A 20,499-nucleotide genomic window follows, 5' to 3' on the forward strand; every position below is an offset into this window, starting at 1 on the left:
ACCCATCCTTTCTCAGTGACTTGTAGAAAGTAATTATGACCCCCTCCCCAAGAGTTCTTTTATGTGTCTCCTAGCAAGTAAAAGTTTTCCAACAGGGAGTTGCACCTTTAAATTTACAAATAGTAAAACCAACCTTGTGTGTCTGCCAGTCCAGCTGATAGGAGTCTTTTAATGAGCCTATGCCATTGTGTAGAAATACTTCTTGACTTCAAGGTTGCTCCTTTTTGTCTAGAATTAACTAGTGAGTTGGATTCAACTGATAAAACTGGTCTAGACAAGATAATTTTAGAACCATCTCTTTTTATTTCAATTTTAAAGCTTGAACTGCATCCATTTGGGCTTTTGCCTTAATATTGTTCCTCTTCTACAGAAGGTGCCCCTATGCTTCTTTATTGGCAGACTCTTCTGATATTGCATCTTTAAGACCAACAAAGTTTTATTCAAAATGTAAACTTTTGTGTGCTCCAAGCACACTTCATCAGATGAGCTTACATTCTGAATAAAATTTTGTTGGTCTTAAAGGTGCGGTTTGACTCCTGCTTTGTGCTACTGCTTCAGACCAACACGGCTGTCCACTTGAATCTATCTTATGTTATTCCAGGAAATACTTCTCCAGCTGTTAATTCTGAAATAACTAATGACACATGATTTAGCCCCTATAAAGCAGGATGAAAATATCGCTATTGCAAATGATGTTCCAGTGGACTTATTCCTCTTAATAGCAAAAACTGAATTTTATCTATAGAGACCTTAAAATGCTACACTCTTAAGATGGAGGCATGGCTGAGAAGTATACTAAGAAGTTCCTCAGAGAAGATTTAAAAAGTGCAAGTTAAATGTTTTAAAAGCCTTAATGAAAACCTTAAAATCACAGCTTCACCTATTGCAGCCATCACAGTCCAACTGGAACCAAAAGTCCTCATAAACCCCTCTCCTTTTAAAATTAATAAATGCCTTGCTCTTCCTTGCCACAAGGAGGCAATTCAAACAGAATTGTTATGCTGTTTTTGGAAGGCACATTAAAAACCATTTAGGGTGGGGCTCATATTTTAAAGTAGGGGTCACCAGACACTTTTGGAATTATGAGAAAGGATGATGAATTCCACCAGAAATTGACAGCCATGGTGGAAGCATGGACAATAAGAAGAAGAAGATATTGGATTTATATCCCGCCCTCCACTCCGAAGAGTCTCAGAGCGGCTCACAATGTCCTTTACCTTCCTCCCCCACAACAGACACCCTGTGAGGTGGGTGGGGCTGGAGAGGGCTCTCACAGCAGCTGCCCTTTCAAGGACAACCTCTGCCAGAGCTATGGCTGACCCAAGGCCATGCTAGCAGGTGCAAGTGGAGGAGTGGGGAATCAAACCGGGTTCTCCCAGATAAGAGTCCGCACACTTCACCACTACACCAAACTGGCTCTCCATGCTGGCTCTACACCAAACTGGCTCTCCATGCTGGCTCTACACCAAACTGGCTCTCCATGCTGGCTCTACACCAAACTGGCTCTCCATGCTGGCTGGGGCTGATGGGAGTTGTAGGCAAAAAAAAATCTGAAGAGCTATTGTTGGCCACCCCTGGTGTAGAACACTATCTTTGCCTGAAACTGCAGGTAGAGAAAGGGCATAGCTTTAGTGATGGGAGCTACTGAAGTAAGAAGAGTGAGATGGGACAGCTGTGGGAATAAGTAGTGCTCACTCCACACTCATAATCTCCTCCACCTCTTGGGCAAAGACAGCAGAAAGGAAGGGGAATCATTTTACAGGCACTAACAAGGATGGCTTTATTATGCATGCATAGTAAAAATAATGTGATGTAAAGCAAAGCAAAAGTCTATTTGCGATATTGCTGATTGCACTATCACAATATCTGAAGAAGTATGCATGCACACAAAAATTTTCTGGTCTTAAAGGTGCCGCTGGCTATTTGTTCTATACTACTACTGGTTACTTGCCCAGCTCTCACAGAATATAAAAGTAATTTGTGAAGGTTGAATCTGTAGTGAAAATCTTCCCCCTTCTGCAACTAGGGTTGCCAGCTTCGACTCAAGAAATATCTGGGGACTTTGGGGGTGAAGCCAGGAGCAAGGATGTGATAAGCATGACTGAACTCTGAATGGAGTTCTGGTAATCACATTTAAAAGGTCTGCACACCTTTTAAAAGTCTTCTGTCGATCTGGAAATAATGATGCATAGGAGCACCTTCTTTGGGGGCTCATATAATTGGACCACCTGGTCCAAACTTTTTGAAACTTGGGGGGGGGGGTGCTTTGACGAGAGGCATTGGATGCTATGCTGAAAATCTGGTGCATCTACCTAAAAAAAAGCCCTCCCCCAGAGACCCACAGATCAATTCTCCATTATTCCCTATGGGAATCAGTCTCCATAGGGTATAATGGAGTGCCCAGCAGACATTTCTCTCCCCCCCCCCTTTCTGATAACTCTGAAGTGAGGGGAGGACCTCCAAACTGGGGGATCCCCTGCCCCCAACTGGAGATTGGCAACCCTAAACGAACAATATGCAAGGAAATACATTTTAAAGCTTGAACTGCATCCATTTGCGCTTTTGCCTGAATATTGTTCCTCTTCTACAGTGAGTTCTGTGTTATTTTTGAAGGCTGCATTGCACTTTGGGGATGAAAGAAAAGACAACAGTTAAAAGCAGCACGTAGCTGTAAGTGTACACTGTGAATTGTCACAATCACTTTATTGCAGTCATCACTATAATAAAACCCTAACGCTACAAAGTTGTAAGCAGTAGATATGTAATTTTCAGATTGCACAAAGACCTAATTTTCACTGACACAGTACAGTTCAGTCTGGATAGCAGCACTTCAGATGAAATATGGGGGAATCACATAAATTACTGTTTCTCTATTAAAAATGCACACAGATAGCTAAATGTTAGGAAGAAGTGTTCTAGCCTAGCCTTCTCCCAGTCTTACTTTTTTACATGAAGGATTTTGAGGGGTTGGGAGTATTCTAAGACCAGTGCCGGATTAAACCCCGTGGAGGCTCCCAGGCAGTCAAAATCTTAGGCGCCTCCTTGCAAATTATCTCAGAGTTGGAGCGGCGGCCCTGCTGCCCATGACCCCCGCTGCATCCTGCAGGTACCTTCTCAAAAGCCCCTTTGACAAAGCTGCAGGGGAGAGGGAAAGCGAGGCAAACTTGGTGACAACGTCAACAGCAGCTGCAGCAGGCAAGTCGGGCAAAGAGTGGGTCAGGTACAGGCTGGGAGGGCTGCAAGCGGGGGAAACTCGGGAGGAGAGCCAGCCCAGGTCCCCTAAAGGCATGGGGGCCCATAGGCAAGGGCCTACTTTGCCTAATTGTTAATCTGACCCTGTCTAAAACCTTCAATCTTAAGTGAAATTGCTCACACCAAGTTTACCATCTCAGTGAGCAAAACTCCATGTATTGACTGATTTTGCAACAGTGCTGAGCCCAGTTTCTTTTTATTTTCTCATGATCACTATGTAGATTGTTAGTTTTACTGAAAGTAAACACTGCGAGTTACTAAGAATAAAATAAGTTTATTATCTCTTATTTTACATAATCAGACAGGGACATAAGTAATTTAGGTTGTCCATGATAGGATTCTGATAAGAAAGACATATCAAAAATTGCATGCCTGTGCTGCATTGATTGGGTGCAGGTTTGTAACTTATGCACAGTTGGATGAAGAGGAGAGTTCACATACTATAAGACATACAGTACACTACTTTATAGTATAACACATCTTACGGTTCAGTTGTACATTGAATTTTAATTGGTGCCACTATGAAGCTCAAGAAGTTTGCAAGATCAAGTGAAGGTCAGGCTAGCAAGAACCATTGGAACTTTGTGGAAATAGGCAGTGTTGTATCAACGTTTCATGAAAAGCCAATGGCCAGAAGCACAGTTAGCAGGGATTTGTCAAAATCAATCTTGCACCTTGATTGAGACTGACACTTTAATGGGGCAAACCCAGGTTTACATATAGTGATTTGTCTGTGTTGACTAAGAATTGCCTCCAAATATGTAGGCAGGGAATATTAGAAATTGCCTGAGGCAGTCAAGTTTTTTTTCTCTCGCTCTCTTTCACACTGCTGATGTGCCATAAATGACTTGTGTAGACTGTTGAACTAGGGAAAAATATTGGAAACCAGGAACTTTTGTTGACATTTACAAGAAGGGTAAATTCATTCCCTAATGCCAGCGAACCTCCAACATCTGCTACAGCTGTGTTATGAAAAATATAGGGGTGGGAGAAGAATAAGTTTGCCAATTAATATGGAGAACAATGTCCTGTTCCTTTAAGAGGCTTAATATGTGGAAATGGGCAGCTGAAACTTTTCATGGCATGGAGGTGAATAACATTGCCTTGTAAATAAAACCCCAGTAAGCTTCTGTTAAAGGGGCGGGATAGTTTCTTCTCCAGGGAGCTGACAACCCTAACCTTAGGTGGGAGCACATCTGGCACAAGCACTAGGGTAGGTCCAAAGTAGTCTGCTACTTGCAACACACTGTCTAGAGCAGCATGATGGAATTGTCACTTTTGTTAAAGTGAGAAAGATGTTTTTAATACATGAGACATGATGAGCCAAAGATGTAAAATTGTGGCAACAAAGTTCTCCACTGTCTTGACCTGAGATAACAGCACAGGTTTTCCTCAGACTGTCCAGTAGCAGTATCTACACAGCTTTACAGTCCGGCAGAGGCTGTCAGCACTGAGAAGCACATGACAGGCCTTGTAACACAATTACACAACTGTGTCCCATCCCTAGCTCACTATAACTATGGATCACTTTCGGGTGTACAGTGTAGGGCAGGGTGACAAAGGAACTCCAAACCTAAATTTTCTGCTATCTCTCTGAGTTGCAACTAATTTCTACAAAGGAAAACATGTTTATAATTGAACCTGTTCTGATTCGGAAATGGTGGTGATTTTTTTTTAAATTACGCAATACTGATCTACATTTCTTATGAGCTAAATTGATCATTTCTCACATAATTGACCCTGTAAGAAAATAACCCAGAAATGGGTGTTTAGGATCTGATGTGACCCTTGCACCACTGCAAAATGTCCTGACCTGTGGCATCACACTGGCATCATGTGAGAATTCAGGCCATCATAATGTTTCAGCCATGCACTGCAGTGATAAACACTGTAACCAGAAGTGCTGCAGTGTTGCTATCTCATGCCATAGGACAGGTCTGAGAGCAATAGATTTAAAATAAGTCCTTTACTCACCGCAAAGCCAGCTCCATCAGTGCTATGCTGCACACCTGAAATATGGCAGTAAAGTGTTTCTCTGGGATTGCAACTGACACAGAGCACAGCATGATAGGCTTGCCTCCTTCTTGAAGCATAGGATACTCTTCCAGCTGTGGCAGAGGAAGCCATACTGTACACATCTACTATACCATAGTTCTTAAAATAACTGTTCTGAAGGTGGTAGCTTTTAAACATTAGGTGTTTGTTTTTTTAATGCAAGAGGCACACTGTTTGGGGAAAGCTTGAGGAAGGAAAGGAAGCAACCTGAATCCTACTTTAGAGATACATGCCATTTATGAGGTAATCTGATTCCTCAGACATAATGGGTCGAGCTTTCTTCAGTTTCTGTCTCACTAAGTGCAATCGGCAAGCTACCATGAGCAGCAGCAAAGCAGTGATGGCCAACCCTAAAGCCAGTGGGAGAACAGCACCTAGAAAAAGAGGTCAATAGTGTCAATAGTGGGACTTCTCAAGAAAGCAAAGCTAACCATTTTCAAACAATGGGCTATCCCGTCCTCTCCAATATGAAATCTTGCCTCCATGCTATACAGTGAATAGCAGCAGGTTAACAGAGAAGGATTCTTGCTTTGTGGAAACTGGTTCCATATCTTGTTGGATGCCTTCCTGGTAAGAAGGCCAGTTTCCACATTACAAAGTCCACAGGGTGGACAGGCATGTTTTGGGAAGAATTTAGGCCCCAGAGAGGTCTGATTTGGATTGGGACCTCAGTGCACAGACAGACAGGACTTAAGCCTCCATCCAGTGCCATTTTCCCAACTTGAAATGGACCTGGGAGAACCAAACAAGGCAGATTTTTAAAATGCACATGCAAGATTTAAGTCATTTTTGTATCGTTTGTTATAATTCTTACAAACAATTAAAAAATCTGAACTTAAGCTACTTCACTCATCTTCCATCATCTCTAGTAGTTAGACACCAGGATTAAAGTAGTAGGGAGGTGGGCTTTGTTTTTTCAATGTCCTGCTTTGAGTTTTTTAAAAATTAAGTGCTGTCTCATTCATAAACCCAGCTCACTGAAAAAGAAAGTGGTTAAAAACACAACACAATTACCTGTTTCTGGAACTGGGTGGCTCTTTTCAGTCTGAGCGCCCTTTAGTACCACAATGTCATTTTCATTCTTTGTATCTTTCCCTGAGGTTCTAGAGACTGGAAAAAAATCAAACATATTATCTTAGCTCATTAACGTCAAAATAATTTGCACTATAGCAAATCTGTTAATTTTCTACCTAATGAAAGCACACATTAGATTCAGAGCTGGTTGCTTTAAAAAAAAACTAGTCTGGAAGCTCACTGTATTTTAGAAAGGGGTGGTGGTGAAAGAAATATTGGAATTAGATTTGTTTACTTTACTGATCTAACTGTGACATATCACAACAAAATTAGACAACCGCAAAGCAAAACCAGAGTTAATTAACAAAATCTGAGAATGCTAAGATGTAAAGAACAAAACCGACAAAACAAGACAATGATCCCGCAGCCACCTGGAACGAAGCAAGACAGTACCTGTACATTCCTAAGCCCATTTACACAGACAAACTTCTCAAAAGCAAAATATGTTTGTGTGTCTTGCATATGATTTCTAAGCTAAAAGGTAATTTCAATGCAACACCAGCCTAAGATATCAACAAAGGAAAGTGTTTTCTAACACAGCTTTTAATGCAATGGTTGGTACCCTTGTAGAGAACACTTATGTTTACTGGCAGACATTTTGGCTGCAAGAAACAGCTTGCCATGGCTGTGGGCGTCGACAACTGTTACTGCTGTAGTGTTTGCTGGATAATTTGTTGAGCCAACAAAATGCTGTAAACAAACTGTTACAATGCAGTACACATCCTAGACAGATCTTAGTGTAAAACTATCACTATTGGTAGCTAAAATTAAGGGTATGTGTGTTCCCATTTAGATGGCATGATTATAGGAAAAGCTCCTTTTTCAGATGTTGTAAGGAAACACTTTATGTGGAGACATTCCTATCAGAAACAACATAATTATATCTCTGTAGATGGGTTAATTTGGGTAAATTTCCAATTAGAAGCACCCAGATATCTCTTTGACATATATGGAGTGAATATATACAGCAAAATGTTTACTGCTGAGTTACCTCAGAAACCACTTCATTTCAAGAATTGTGTATTGTCTTGGATGTTGCATGAATGACAGCACAACTATAACATACATCTATAAGCATAAAATAATGTATGTGCTCCCAGAGAGCTCTATAAAATTGATATAACATTGCTATAAAATCAGCACGAATAATGAACAACAAAAGTACTGCTTCACAAGCAGTCTGTGTTAAGTTCTCAGCCTCTGTATTCATAACTGGATACTCAAAAGAAAACAAGGTATTAGAGGCTGCTTTAAGGCTAAAACTACAGGGTTTATTTGACACATGACTTCCACCAAAAATGATTTCCCCATGTCAAGCCGCCTTTCTCTTTTGCCCCCTCCCCATCATAGGTAATTACTTACCTTGCTCCCACTTCACCTCATTGTCCACTGGCAGCAAGAACACAAAATGGTATGATGTCAGGACATGGGGTAAGTTGTGTAACTAGGGAACTGGCTCACAAACTAAAGTTTGAATGAATTTTGGTTGGTTCATGCTTCGTGCAGTCACCTGGCATGAACTTTCCATGAACTTTCAAGCTGTTTATGGAGGTCTGTGCCTGTTCCTGAGCAGAGACATTTCCAGACTAAACTGTCTCTGTTCAATCAAAATGTTCAAAGCAACAACTTGAAGGACATGTAGAGGAATATCCATGCCTTGATCATTTTGACAGGTACCGGTTCATTGAACATCCCCCAGATGCTACTCTACATGCCCTCCAAGTTTAGTGTCTCCAGCTTGCACAGGATCCATTCTATACATTCCTGAATCTCCTGAACCTTCACCTGTCAAAATGACCATAGCAGTCATTATGATAGGTGCAGGTTCAGGAGTGTATAGAATGGATTCTGTGTACATTAGAGGCACCAAACTCACAGGTAACCTCCAGCTGACTCTCCTCTACCTGCCCTCCAAGTTTGGTGAAGATTGGATTTATGGGGCCCAATTTACAACCACCCTACAGAAAGTGTCCCCAGGTTCACAAACAGGACACACCACAAACCGAATTTCATGCTCATCCCTATGTGTAACAAGATTGACAGAGATGGGGAACTTGACATGCATGCAGTTTGGGCAACAGCCCTGCACTGAGCAAATCGTAATTCTACCTTCAAACAGGTGCACAAATGGGTTCCATCACAACATTTTCCTACTTTTTCACAAAAATCTTATGACCGTAAACCCAGTTGCTGGCTTGGGCAGTGATCACTGAAGATCAGTCCATTCTTCATGGAAGAAGGCGTTATAAATGTGTCTTGGTGATTGTAGATATCCTCTCTGTGGAAAAAGATGTCCAGACTTTTCCAGTAGTGACACTATGTGTAGTGCATCAACCCCCAAACTTAGCTACTAAATAACTCAGACTTGGTAACATCATCCCTGAATGTCAGAGTCAAGAGGTTCCACACTTGGTACACAAGTATTGGATGTGACTCAAACATAAGTTAAGTACATTGGAGGCTTTATTCCTAGGCTATTTTCCTCCCCCGCTCCGCTCCTCAGTAATTCCTCACAATGCCCTGGTTTCATGATGTAATTGTAGTGGAACTAAACCTTAGTAGATCAAACTTTTTTTGCTAAAAATCTCAGGTGGCCCATATCCTCGGGTCAGGCAGGCCGTATTTAGCTTGTGGGCCACATATATGATACTCATGCTTTAAGAAGATGAGTATCTGTGAAAAGAAAGCAAGTGAGGTGCTAGAAGGACAGAGAACAGATAGACTCTGCTGGAATTGGCAGAAGCACCTTGGCAGGTACAGAATGTCTTTCTTTGGAAACTTAATATGGCAACCAATTTGCTGCCTGTAGATGGGCCTTTGTTCCTCCACCTGTGCTCTTCTAGCCAAAAATGTTGTGAGTCTCCAGCGCTGTTGCCTCCAAATGGAACCAAACTGGATACATGTCAGTGTCTGTAACTTCTCACCAGTCGATAATTTATTTAATTTATACCCCACCTTTCACCCCAATGAGGTCCCAAAGTGGCTTGCACATTATTCTCTTCTCCATTTGATTGTCATAAAAACCCTGTTAGGCTGAAGGGTGTGTGATTGGCCCAAGCTTGCCCAGCAAGCTTCCATGGTAGTGTTGGGATTTGAACCTGGGTTTCCTAGATCTTAGTCTGACACTCTAGCCAATACACCTGCCTGTCTCATTTCCCTCTCCTCTCAGACTAGAGAGTTTCCAGGTTTATCTCTGGATGTGACTGGGTCCTGACAAGCCAAAATATACTGGGAATCCCTCCCTGCAAAGACAGAGGGCTTTTCCTTGCCTTTTAAACCAGGCATCACATGTACATTAATCCTCCTTATGGCTCCCTCCAAGTCCACGATTTGTCAATACATCTGCAAGAATCCATTGACCAAGCCCGTTAATATCCTGTTCTTTTCCCCCAAAGTGGAGGGAAGAGGGAAAAAACTAACCCATCAGACACATGTTATTTATAACCCACTTCTCTTGTGGAGAGTCAAGGCAGAGTACCCAGAGTAAATTAATGTAATCAATAGGATGAGATGTCCATCAAACAATGTAGTAGGACTGAGATTGCAGAAATCTGAACAAAGCCCCTCTCTTTGTGTCAGTTGCCCATCCATCTGAGCAGAAGCTCTTGGGTGGATTTTTGAGAGGCAAACTACATAATGGACTTCTTTTCAGTCCCTGACCTTACCTCTATTTTCATGTTATATAAAGAGTCCAATCAAATTGAGAATTGAAGTGAGATAATGGCTGCCCTATATTTTGTTGTCAATGTTCCTATTAATACATTTTCTCATGATCTGACTTCTTCATTTTAACACATGCTGCTTAGAATGATTAACATAGCAACAGGTTGAAATGAAATTGGCTTTTCAACCATTTTACAGTGTTAATTGTAATTGTTTTAGCTCACTTGTATAAAGAGAATGCAGCTGCTGGGCTTGTGCTTTGAAGGGGGGATTGCCCAGGAGGATTGTCTACCTTTATGGAATTCCATTGACTTCAACACTTTGAAGTGTGTAACCTTTCTAATGTGGTGTAACTTTGCTAATGGCTGCATATACTAGGGCTGTAGCTTTGGAGAAAATTAAAAAAAAATAACTTCCCCCCTTACAAAATTTTCTCAATAGACGTTCAGCCTTATCAGCCACTAGCCCACTAGCTGCCAAGTTCCTGCCAGTGGCAGGGGATCCCCTGGTTTGGCAGGCCCCAATGTGCCAGCAGGGAGGGGGCTGCCAGGGGGATCCCTACCCTCCAGAGTCCTGTTGCTGCAATGTGTGTGCAGTGCCCAGAAGTGACATATTGTGCTAGGCAATTTGTGGGAAACTATATGGAATTTATGGAAACTAGAGTCCCCCCCCCCAAAAAAAAATTGCTAGAGTGTCCCCACATGAAACCATAGAGTTTTCTGTGAATTCCTAGAGTGTCCCCATGCACTGTGCTCAATACGTCACTTCTGGGTGACGTCATTGCTCTGCATGCATGAGAAGAAAAGACTTGGCAACCCTACTTTAAGGGGGGAAAGGACAGCTACTATATAGTGCCGCTTTACATTATCAGAGCTTTAGCAGTGTGTGTACATGTGAGCGGCACATGTGTGAAAAGGGCAAGTGAGAGTTAAGCCCCTCCCCTGTGTCATGAATCCAATCCAATGACCACTTATCCAACCATTGTTTAAGGTACTTGAGGAGAAGGACACTCTGGCCTCTGTCACTAACCAAAATAAGGAATTTGTATCCTCTTTCCTTCACTTCTTCCAGAGGGGGAAGGTCACACTCATGTGATACTCCCATGAGATGGAAGGCTAAGGACTGCAGGAGTTTAAGCACTTTCACCCAAGTAAGAATGCTAGCTAGAGAAGATTAGCCTGCCCTCATGGATACACGTGCTAATTGTCCTCTTCCTCAAAAACTGGTAGGAAAATTGCCAGTGGGGACAGAATTATAAATATTCTGCAATCTCATAAGCACAACAATCTGCCTTATACTGAATCAGGCCCTTGGTCCATTGAGGTCGGTATTGTCTACTTAGACTGGCAGCAGCTCTCCGGGGTCTTGGGCTGAGGTCTTTCACATCACCTACTGCTGGGGATTGAACCTGGGACCTTCTACATGGCAAACAGTTGCTCTATCACTGAGTTACACGCTCCTCCCCTAGCTGTTTTAGTTGTCTGCTTCTAGCCTGAGAACTGTTATGCAATGTTTATGCTCTTGTTTTTATGGCTTGTATTACTACTGATAATTTTTAGTTGCTGATTTTATGATGTTATTGTTTTTTATTTTGTGAGTCATCAAGCAGCTCTCTAGAGAAGAGGCATATATATTTTCACAATTTTCTAAAATCACTTCCAGTGCCTTGTATTTTTAGTTTGTCAGGCTCTCCGGAAAAGATAACAAGCAAAAAATTTAATAAATTAAATGTGTGGAGCAATACATCCAATCTGATTGCAGATTGCCTGTGTCATTTGACCCACTATTGTTTATGCAGTTACCAAACCTGTAAGGTTATTTTTCTCAACAATTACCGTATTTTTCGGACCATAAGATGCACTTTCCCCCCCAAAAAAAGTGGGGGGGGAAGTGTGTGCTTCTTATGGAGCAAAGGTACCTTCCTCCTAGGGTGGCCATAATGTCTGAAGGCCAGACAGGGACACCTTTGGGGGGGAGAAGGGTTGGGAAACAGGAAGTGACGTCACTTCCGGTGATGGTACTTCCGGTGATGTCATGCCACCGCTGGAAACAGGAAGTGACATCACTTCCTGTGACATCATTTCCCCCGCGCCACCTGCCGGAAACAGGAAGTGACATCACTTCCTGTGACATAATTTCCCCGCGCCACCTGCCGGAAGCAGGAAGTGACATCACTTCCTGTGACATCATTTCCCCCAAATGACATCATTTCCCCCAAATGCCACTGCCGGAAACAGGAAGTGACTTCACAGCACTTCCTGTGACGTCCCCAAAAATCCCCCAAATATCACCGCCGGAAACACCAAGATTATTTATAGAGAGGAAAAGGGGGAAATAAAGTTAAATAAAACTCTTTTTTTACTTTTTTCAAAGTGAGAAGACTAGAGAGAACGGGTTCCACGCTGAGAAGCCAGTCAGATTCCAGTGAGACTGTGCTGCATAATGCAGCCTATTTATTTTGTCCTGTTTGCTCTGTTGGCTCTATCTGCGCCACCTTCATCACTTTCGGGGTGTGGATCCCCCAGTGGGGTGGTCTCCCGACTCCCTCCGCCGGCTGTTTCTGATAGCCCTGCGCCCCCTCTTTCATTTGATATGTGTCCCGTGCGGGTGCCACCCTCCCGCCGGGAGATGCCGCAAAATGAGCCCCCTTGAGGCTTATGGCGGCAGGGCTCAGGGGAAGCGAGCTAGACTGCTGTTCTTTTGAGGGGTTATAGAGTGTTTCGAGCCCGTCCCTGTGGCATCGGTCCCATCGTTGTGGGGCCCAGGGGGCCGGCGCAGTGGCACGCTGAAGCAGCCTGTCGGTCACTTCTGGGTTCCTGTCCTGCATCTCGACCTGTGTTATTAGTGACCTGTGTTATTAGTGAAAGAGGGGGCGCAGGGCTATCGGAAACAGCCGGCGGAGGGAGTTGGGAGACCACCCCACTGGGGGATCCACACCCCGAAAGTGATGAAGGTGGCGCAGATAGAGCCAACAGAGCAAACAGGACAAAATAAATAGGCTGCATTATGCAGCACAGTTGAGAAAGTGCCTTATCCCATATACTGATGAAGTAAATACAGGATCTGAGAACAAAATTGCACCAGAAGACACAAACACAAAGCTCCCTTACACTGAATCAGTGCTTGGGTCCACCAAAGTCAGTATTGTCTAGTCCAGTCACAAACACAAAGCTCCCTTACACTGAATCAGTGCTTGGGTCCACCAAAGTCAGTATTGTCTAGTCCAGTCACAAACACAAAGCTCCCTTACACTGAATCAGTGCTTGGGTCCACCAAAGTGAGTATTGTCTACTCCAGTCACAAACACAAAGCTCCCTTACACTGAATCAGTGCTTGGGTCCACCAAAGTCAGTATTGTCTACTCCAGGGGTGGCCAGAGGGAGGGGGGAAGGAAGGAAGGAAGGAAGGAAGGAAGGAAGGAAGGAAGGAAGGAAGGAAGGAAGGAAGGAAGGAAGGAAGGAAGGAAGGAAGGAAGGAAGGAAGGAAGGAAGGAAGGAAGGAGGGAAGGAAGAAAGGAAGGAAGGAAGGAGGGAAGGAGGAAGGAGGGAGGGAAGGAAGGGAGGAGGAAGGGAAGGAGGGAAGGAAGAAGGGAAGGAAGGGAGGAGGGAGGGAGGGAAGGAAGGAAAAAAGGAAGAAAGGAAGGAGGGAGGGAGGGAGGGGAGGAAGGGAGGAGGGAGGGAGGGAAGGAAGGAGGGAGGGAGGGAGGGAGGAAGGAAGAAAGGAAGGAAGGAGGGAGGGAGGGAGGGAAGGAAGGGAGGAGGGAGGGAGGGAAGGAGGGAAGGAAGAAAAGAAGGAAGGAGGGAGGGAGGGAGGGAAGGGAGGAAGAAAGGAAGGAAGGAGGGAGGAAGGAAGAAGGGAGGGAGGGAAGGAAGGGAGAAGGGAGGGAAGGAAGGAGGGAGGGAGGAAGGAAGGAAGGCCGGCCGCCCCCTCCCGCCAGCCGCCCCCCCGCTTTCGGCCCCCTCCCTCCCTGCTTACCTTCCTCCAGGGCGGGTGCCGGCCTCTCCTCCGGGCGGCTGGTGTTGCTGGCGGGGCTGGCGGCGGCTGCGGAGGCCGGGGAGGCGGCGGAGAGGCCGGCGCTGGTCTCTAGAGGGCCTCCAGGGACCAGCGCCGGCCTCTCCGCGGCCTCCGCTCGTCTCTGGAGGCCCTCCAGGGACCAGCGCCGGCCTCTCCGCGGCCTCCACTCGTCTCTGGAGGCCCTCCAGGGACCAGCGCCGGCCTCTCCGCGGCCTCCGCTCGTCTCTGGAGGCCCTCCAGGGACCAGCGCCGGCCTCTCCGCGGCCTCCCCGGCTTCCGCCACCGTCGCCGGGCCCCACGCGCGGGCGGGGAAGGCGGCGAGTGAGGGAGCCAGCGTCCCTGCACATGCGCACACCGCCGCTGGCTCCCTCACTCGCCGCCTTCCCCGCCCGCGCGGCCCGCCGGCTCCCCGCTGGCTATACCGGGACTTCTAATGGTCCTGGTATAGCCAGCCCGGGAGCCGGGAATTGGGGGCCAGAACCGGGACTTTCCCGGGAGACCGGGACGGTCTGGCCACCCTAGGGGGGGTGCGATCCACTGCCTCCACCTCTGATGCCGGTGCTTCCCCCGCACCTGCCTGCTTGGCTCCAGCTTCTTCCAGCAAGCGCTGGGATCGCTCCACACTGCCCCCACCGCAAACTCAGTGCTTCGCGAGCGCCGGCTGCGGAGGGGGCATCGTGCTTCCTCCCTGCCTGTCTGCCTGGCTCCAGCTCTGACGCTTACAGCAAGCGCCAGGATCGCTGCCTCCACCCTCCGATCCCGGCGCTTGCTTTAGGCATCAGAGCTGGAGCCAGGCAGACAGGCATGGAGGAAGCACCCGCCCCCTCCGCAAACCCAGTGCTTCGTGAGCGCCGGCTGTGGAGGGGGTGGCGTGCTTTCTCCGTGCCTGTCTGCTTGGCTCCAGCTCTGATGCTTAAAGCAAGCGCCGGGATTGGAGGGTGGAGGGAGCGATCCTGGCGCTTGCTGTAAGCGTCAGAGCCGGAGCCAGGCAGACAGGCATGGAGGAAGCACGCTGCCCCCTCCGCAGCCGGCGCTCGCGAAGTGCTGGGTTTGCGGTGGGGGCAGCGTGGAGCGATTCCAGCGCTTGCTGGAAGAAGCTGGAGCCAGGCAGGCAGGTGCGGGGGAAGCGCCGGGATTGGAGGCGGAGGCAGCGGATCGCCCCCCAGGAGGAAGGTGCGTCCTATGGTCCGGAGTGCCTTATGGACCGAAAAATACGGTAATTAAAAGTTGTTTACATGATTTATCCAAGGCACCCTAATTATTAGTAAAGCTGGAAAATTGAACTTTTATTATTAGCAAAGTTGGAAAATGGATGGTGCAAAGTTGTTTTCTGTTACCTCAGAAGGCCGGACAAGAACAAACAGGTTGAAATTAAATCTGAAGAGTTTCTGGCTAAACATTAGGAAGAACTTCCGGACAGTTAGAATGGTTCCTCAGGGAATAGGCTTCCTTGGGAGGTGGTGGGCTCTTCTTCTTTGGAGGTTTTTGAATAGATGGCCATCTGACAGCAATGCTGATTCTGTGAACTTAGGCAGACCATGAGAGGGAGGCCAGGAAGGATTGCATCAGTGCTTAGTTCTAGTGGCCCTTTCTCACAAGCCCAGGGAACTGCTTAGGCTTGCCAATCCCCAGGTCCCAGTGGGGGTTCTTTCACTTTCCCAGATGCCTTCCCACCCCCAGTCAGCTGGCCTGCAGGCGGGGGGAGCCCCGCCCCCAGAGGACTATGTGCCTTTGCACCTCCAGAGGCTTCAGTCTCCAGTTGAAAGGCTTCCTCTTGGGATGGTGTGTCTGTGTTGCTGTGAAGAAGCTGTCAGCAATTCATGAGTAGAGAGGCCAATTCCCTGCTTCAGAGTTGCCAGAAACGGGGGCGGGGGGGGGAGGGAGAAGGTCTGCTGAGCACTTTATTATTCCCTATGTGATTGATTCTCATAGGGTAAAATGGGGAATTGATCTGGAGGTTTCGGGGGCTCTGGGGGAGCTGTTTTCTGAGGTAGAGGCACCAAATTTTCAGTATATCTAGTGCCTCGCCCCAAAGTACCCCCCAAGTTTCAAAACAATTGGACCAGGGGGTCCAATTCTATGAGCCCCAAAAGAAGGTGCCCCTATCCTTCATTATTTCCTATGGAAGGAAGACATTTAAAAGGTGTGCTGCCCCTTTCAATGTGATGGCCAGAACTCTCTTGGAGTTCAACTATGCTTGTCACACCCTTGTTCCTGGCTCTGCCCCCAATGTCTCCTGGCTCCACCCCCAAAGTCTCCTGGCTCCATCTCCAAAGTTCCCAGATATTTATTGAATTGGACTTGGCAACCCTAGAACTGCTGCTCGATACTTTGGAGTCAGGAAGCAACTTTCTCCAGGCCAGTTTTGTCAGGAATCCTGGAGGGGTTTTTTTTTTTGCCATCTTCTGGGCATGGAGTAGGGGTCACTTGGGGTGTGGGGGGAAGTGCTTGTGAATATTCTGCACTGTGCAGGGGGTTGGACTAGATGACCCTGGAAGTCCCTTCCAACTCTATGATTCTATGAAAATATCAGATGTGAAGTATTCATCATAGTAGGCAGCACCTCAGCAAGGAGTAAGCCTTATGACCCCTATCATGGAATGGACTTTTCCCAGTTACACATTCATATCTGAACCAGCTTCAAATCAGACCAGTGTAGATTTACAATCGCAGCCTGAAACTCTTAAGTCTCAAATTGCAATAAACCACATCTTTGACAAATGTCACGGAATAGAAGAATGTAGGAACTCCACATATTCTAATAACCTTTAGAGAAATTCTACAAACAAAGTCACATGTTCCTAATTGCCATTGCCATTCTCCTCCTCTCATAATGGGGCGGATTGTTATAGCTGCTCTGAGGATTCTATGGTAATATAGTATCCTAACAGTTTCATTTCCAGATTATTGCCATGAGCTTGTACATCAAAATACCAGCTAGGGAAGTGTGCTTTATAAGGGCAGCAAAGAAACAAAAATTCTCCCCAAGAAGTATGAAACAAATAGTCTATTATACACCACTATACAAAGTACAAAATCCCTAAGGATAAATGTTGTATAGTGTTGTATAATAAACTACTTGTTTCATACTTTGGAAGAGTTTTTGTTTCTTTTCTGGTTGTCTAACCTCCCTGCCCTGTGTTCTGATAATTACAAGGGCCAGCAGAGGGGGTGCCGAGCATTGTTCTTTCTCTTCTAAGCAGAACACACAGGAACACAGTCCCAGCTGACTTGGTGTCAGTGGGTGTGGCTTAATATGCAAATGAGTTCCTGCTGGGATTTTTCTATAAGAAAAGCCCTGGTTCTTTAATTGTAACAGGGAAAATAAACAACAAACACAGTGTTAAATTCCCTTCAAAACATGGCTGCTGGGGTGAGGGGACAAAATTCCCAAGGCCCAAATCAGCAGGAGGGCCCATTAAGCTCATGAAAAGATGGCGGCCTCTCAAATTATACCAACTAAGATGGAGGCCTCTCAAATTATTCCAACTAAGGAACACTTTCTACATAGACACTGGGAGTACCTGATGTAGAATTCTACAAGGTTTAATCACCCAGAAGTAGGATTACCCCACAAGAGCTCCAAAATAAGGAACATATGTTGAAACTTGAAGAAAACGTTTTGTTGTCAGATCAGAACATTACCAATACTTTCTAAGAATATTTCATCCTGGTTATATATTTAATTAAAGTTGCTTTTGGCCATTATATTGCTTCTCTTCTGTAACTATGTCTGAAATAACAGTATTCCACTGTCTATCAGGCCTACTGAGATATCATCAGTTCCAACTCTGTTCACACTATGGCCTGATTAGTTGTCTTCCACCTGAAATGGAATAATTTTATTGTTTTATTGTTTTAATTGCTTAAATGTATTTCTAATTTTATTGCTTATTGTTATTGCTTAAGTTTGTTGTAATCCGCCCTGAGCCCGCTTGTGGGATGGGGCAGAAATTAACATAAACAAACAAACAAATAAGGAACAGGTCCTTGAAGAAAAACCCAGGTAATCAGCCTACTTAGATGTGCAAAGTATGCTTTTGGATGCTGGCAGCTTAGCAGAAAATGCTACAACAATTTAAAAATGGTATTGTAAAGCTGCAGTGGCTTAATGGCAATGCCGCAGGCAGATATTTCTATGTCGAGATTTATAATCCAGGTACTGAGTCTGAGGACAATGGATTATTCAAGGCTTCCCCCATGGGTAGTCTTACCTGGCAAAACCCCAGCTGCTTTTGTTCCCTTTGTTCCCTGAGAAGGTGATTGGTTGGTCTGGCCTGCATCAGATATGTGATGGCTTACAGGAGTTTTCTGGGTGATTTCTATTGAGAGTTCCTTATCAGCATCTTTAATTAGTCCCATGGCATGTTGCTGGCTAAAGCTCATTGCTGTGTGAGTTATCGACTTCTGTCCAGAATTCACTAAATAGTTAGAAATTGAAACAAACACAAGATATAATTACTAAAGAAAAAAATCAGGATTTTAACTAACAATAGGAAACCATACATGCTCTAGTCTAACAAGAAAAAACTGCTTCTTAAGCTCTCCCTTTCTATCTGCACAAATGATGCTGTGGAGTGAAGAGTGGGGGCACTCTGCTTTCAGTACCTGGGAAGAAATTCCATATTCTGCATTGTATACACAAAGCAACAGTCAGCAGCACAGTCTTCCCAGACTGCACTGAACAGTGGCATACATGTGGCAACCCTCCTCCAAACAGGAAATTAGCAGTGTCAGGGCTGGTGTAGCAACAAAAGTCTCCATTTGTCAACCTATCTGCATGCTACACTTTTTATTGGTTGGGATAATAATCCTGTCAAAAGTGCCTGTCACTAAAAATACACGCCTGCCATTGTTTTGTATTTGTCCTCAGAAACACACAACTGCTATGAAGTCCCTGAGGTTGTACGAAGCGACTTTTTCATACTGATGGTAGTAACTCCTCATTGGATATTAGCTACAAAAAAGGGGGAGAGAAGAAAAAAGATTATTCAGAGCATGGTAGAATACAGTCTTTTTGATGACGCCCAACTACAGTATTGGATAGTAGTGATGTTCTCTCTTTTCTTCTTTTTGGATCTAAGGAAGCAATGTATCTGCATGTGGAGAGTGCCTTTGGGCTGTAATCTCAGTGACAAAGAGATTTTTTAAAAAAAATCATACTGGGCTTCTGGCTTCAATGCTTTGATATGCTAACAGATGGCTTGGCTGGGTTCTGCCCTTCTAACCCCCTTAATTCTAAGCTTTTAAGCTCCATTACTAGAACATATGAGAGAATTTCAAAAGAAAATCAGCTTGTATTTCAAATATTACAGCAAAGATTTTGACTTGTGGATTGTAAAAAGTTATAGTTGGTTTTAAAAGAAATAGATGTCCCACAATATCTGAGTCTTTAGATGTGCAACCTGTGCTCTGGATAAGAGGCTGCTGTTAGGACAGAATATGGAGAAACAAGATGATTTTCAACTGGCAAAGATGTCAAACAAAGATGTATTTTCTCTCCCTACCACCTCAATCTATTTGCAGAAAATATCATAAGGAAAGCTGGATTAGTTTTAGATGAAGGTGGAGTGAAAACTGGTGGAAAAAATATTAACAATTTGAGATATGCAGATGACATCACATTACTGGCAGAAAATAGTGAAGACTGCTTGAGACAACTACTGATGTTGGTTAAAGCAGAAAGTGCCAAAGCAGGATTATAGCTGAACATCAAGAAGACAAAAGTAATGACTATTGGGGAATTACAGAACTTTAAGGCTGACAAAGACAAAAATGAAATCGTGCAAGGTTTTCTATTCCTTGGCTCCATCATCAACCAAAGGGAGATCACAACCAAGAAATCAAGAGACTGAGACTGGAAAAGGCACCCATGAAAGAACTAGAAAAGATTCTTAAGCATAGGGATGAGCAGGGCTTTTTGTGAGCAGGAATGCACAGGAACACAGTTCCAGCTGGCTTGGTGTCAGGGGGTGTGGCCTAATATGTAAATGAGTTCCTGCTGAGCTTGTTTTACAAAAAAGCCCTGTGTGAAACAATGGTGCTGCCAGGGTGTGTGGCCTAAGATGCAAATGAGTTCCTGCTGGGCTCCCCCCCCCCAAAGCCCTGGTAACTGGAAACCAAGATCAAAATGTCAGGAAAAATTGAAGGCAGCAGGAAAGAGGAAGATCCAGCATGAGACAGATTGCCTTAACAAAGCAAGCCACATTTCTAAGTTTGCAAAACCTGAGCAAAGCTATTGATGACAGGATATTTTGGAGGTCATTAATTCAGAGGGTCACCATAAGTTAGAGGCAACTTGACAGTACTTCACACACACAAGCCCACTGATGAACCCAAATATAAGGTAAGGTTTTGAACAATAGAATGCATTAACGCCATACTTTAATTTCAACTGTTGCTCAATATATTTTGATTTCTTTTGTAATCAGCATCTTTTAT

The 20,499-nt window shown here is 44.8% G+C and overlaps 1 protein-coding gene across 3 annotated transcripts in view; it reads right to left on the reverse strand.

The window, feature by feature from the left end:
* Positions 1–3,510: 3,510 nt before the first annotated feature.
* The window catches only part of LRP11 (LDL receptor related protein 11), a 37,281-nt gene continuing 20,292 nt past the window's right edge, over positions 3,511–20,499 (reverse strand). The window contains exons 5-8 of one of the 3 annotated variants that reach the window (XM_060240761.1): positions 18,273–18,479; positions 7,744–7,770; positions 6,322–6,417; positions 5,512–5,681 (exon numbers count right to left, since the gene is read on the reverse strand). In XM_060240761.1, coding sequence (XP_060096744.1) covers positions 5,527–5,681; positions 6,322–6,417; positions 7,744–7,770; positions 18,273–18,479 — 485 coding nt within the window. In that variant the 3' untranslated portion in view covers positions 5,512–5,526. Of the gene's footprint in view, positions 5,682–6,321; positions 6,418–7,743; positions 7,771–18,272; positions 18,480–20,499 lie in introns of all 3 variants that reach the window. The other 2 variants (XM_060240762.1, XM_060240767.1) reach the window with 2 other exon arrangements.

This window comes from Heteronotia binoei, chromosome 1 (genome assembly GCF_032191835.1).
Source record: "Heteronotia binoei isolate CCM8104 ecotype False Entrance Well chromosome 1, APGP_CSIRO_Hbin_v1, whole genome shotgun sequence".
NCBI classification, from domain to species: domain Eukaryota; kingdom Metazoa; phylum Chordata; class Lepidosauria; order Squamata; family Gekkonidae; genus Heteronotia; species Heteronotia binoei.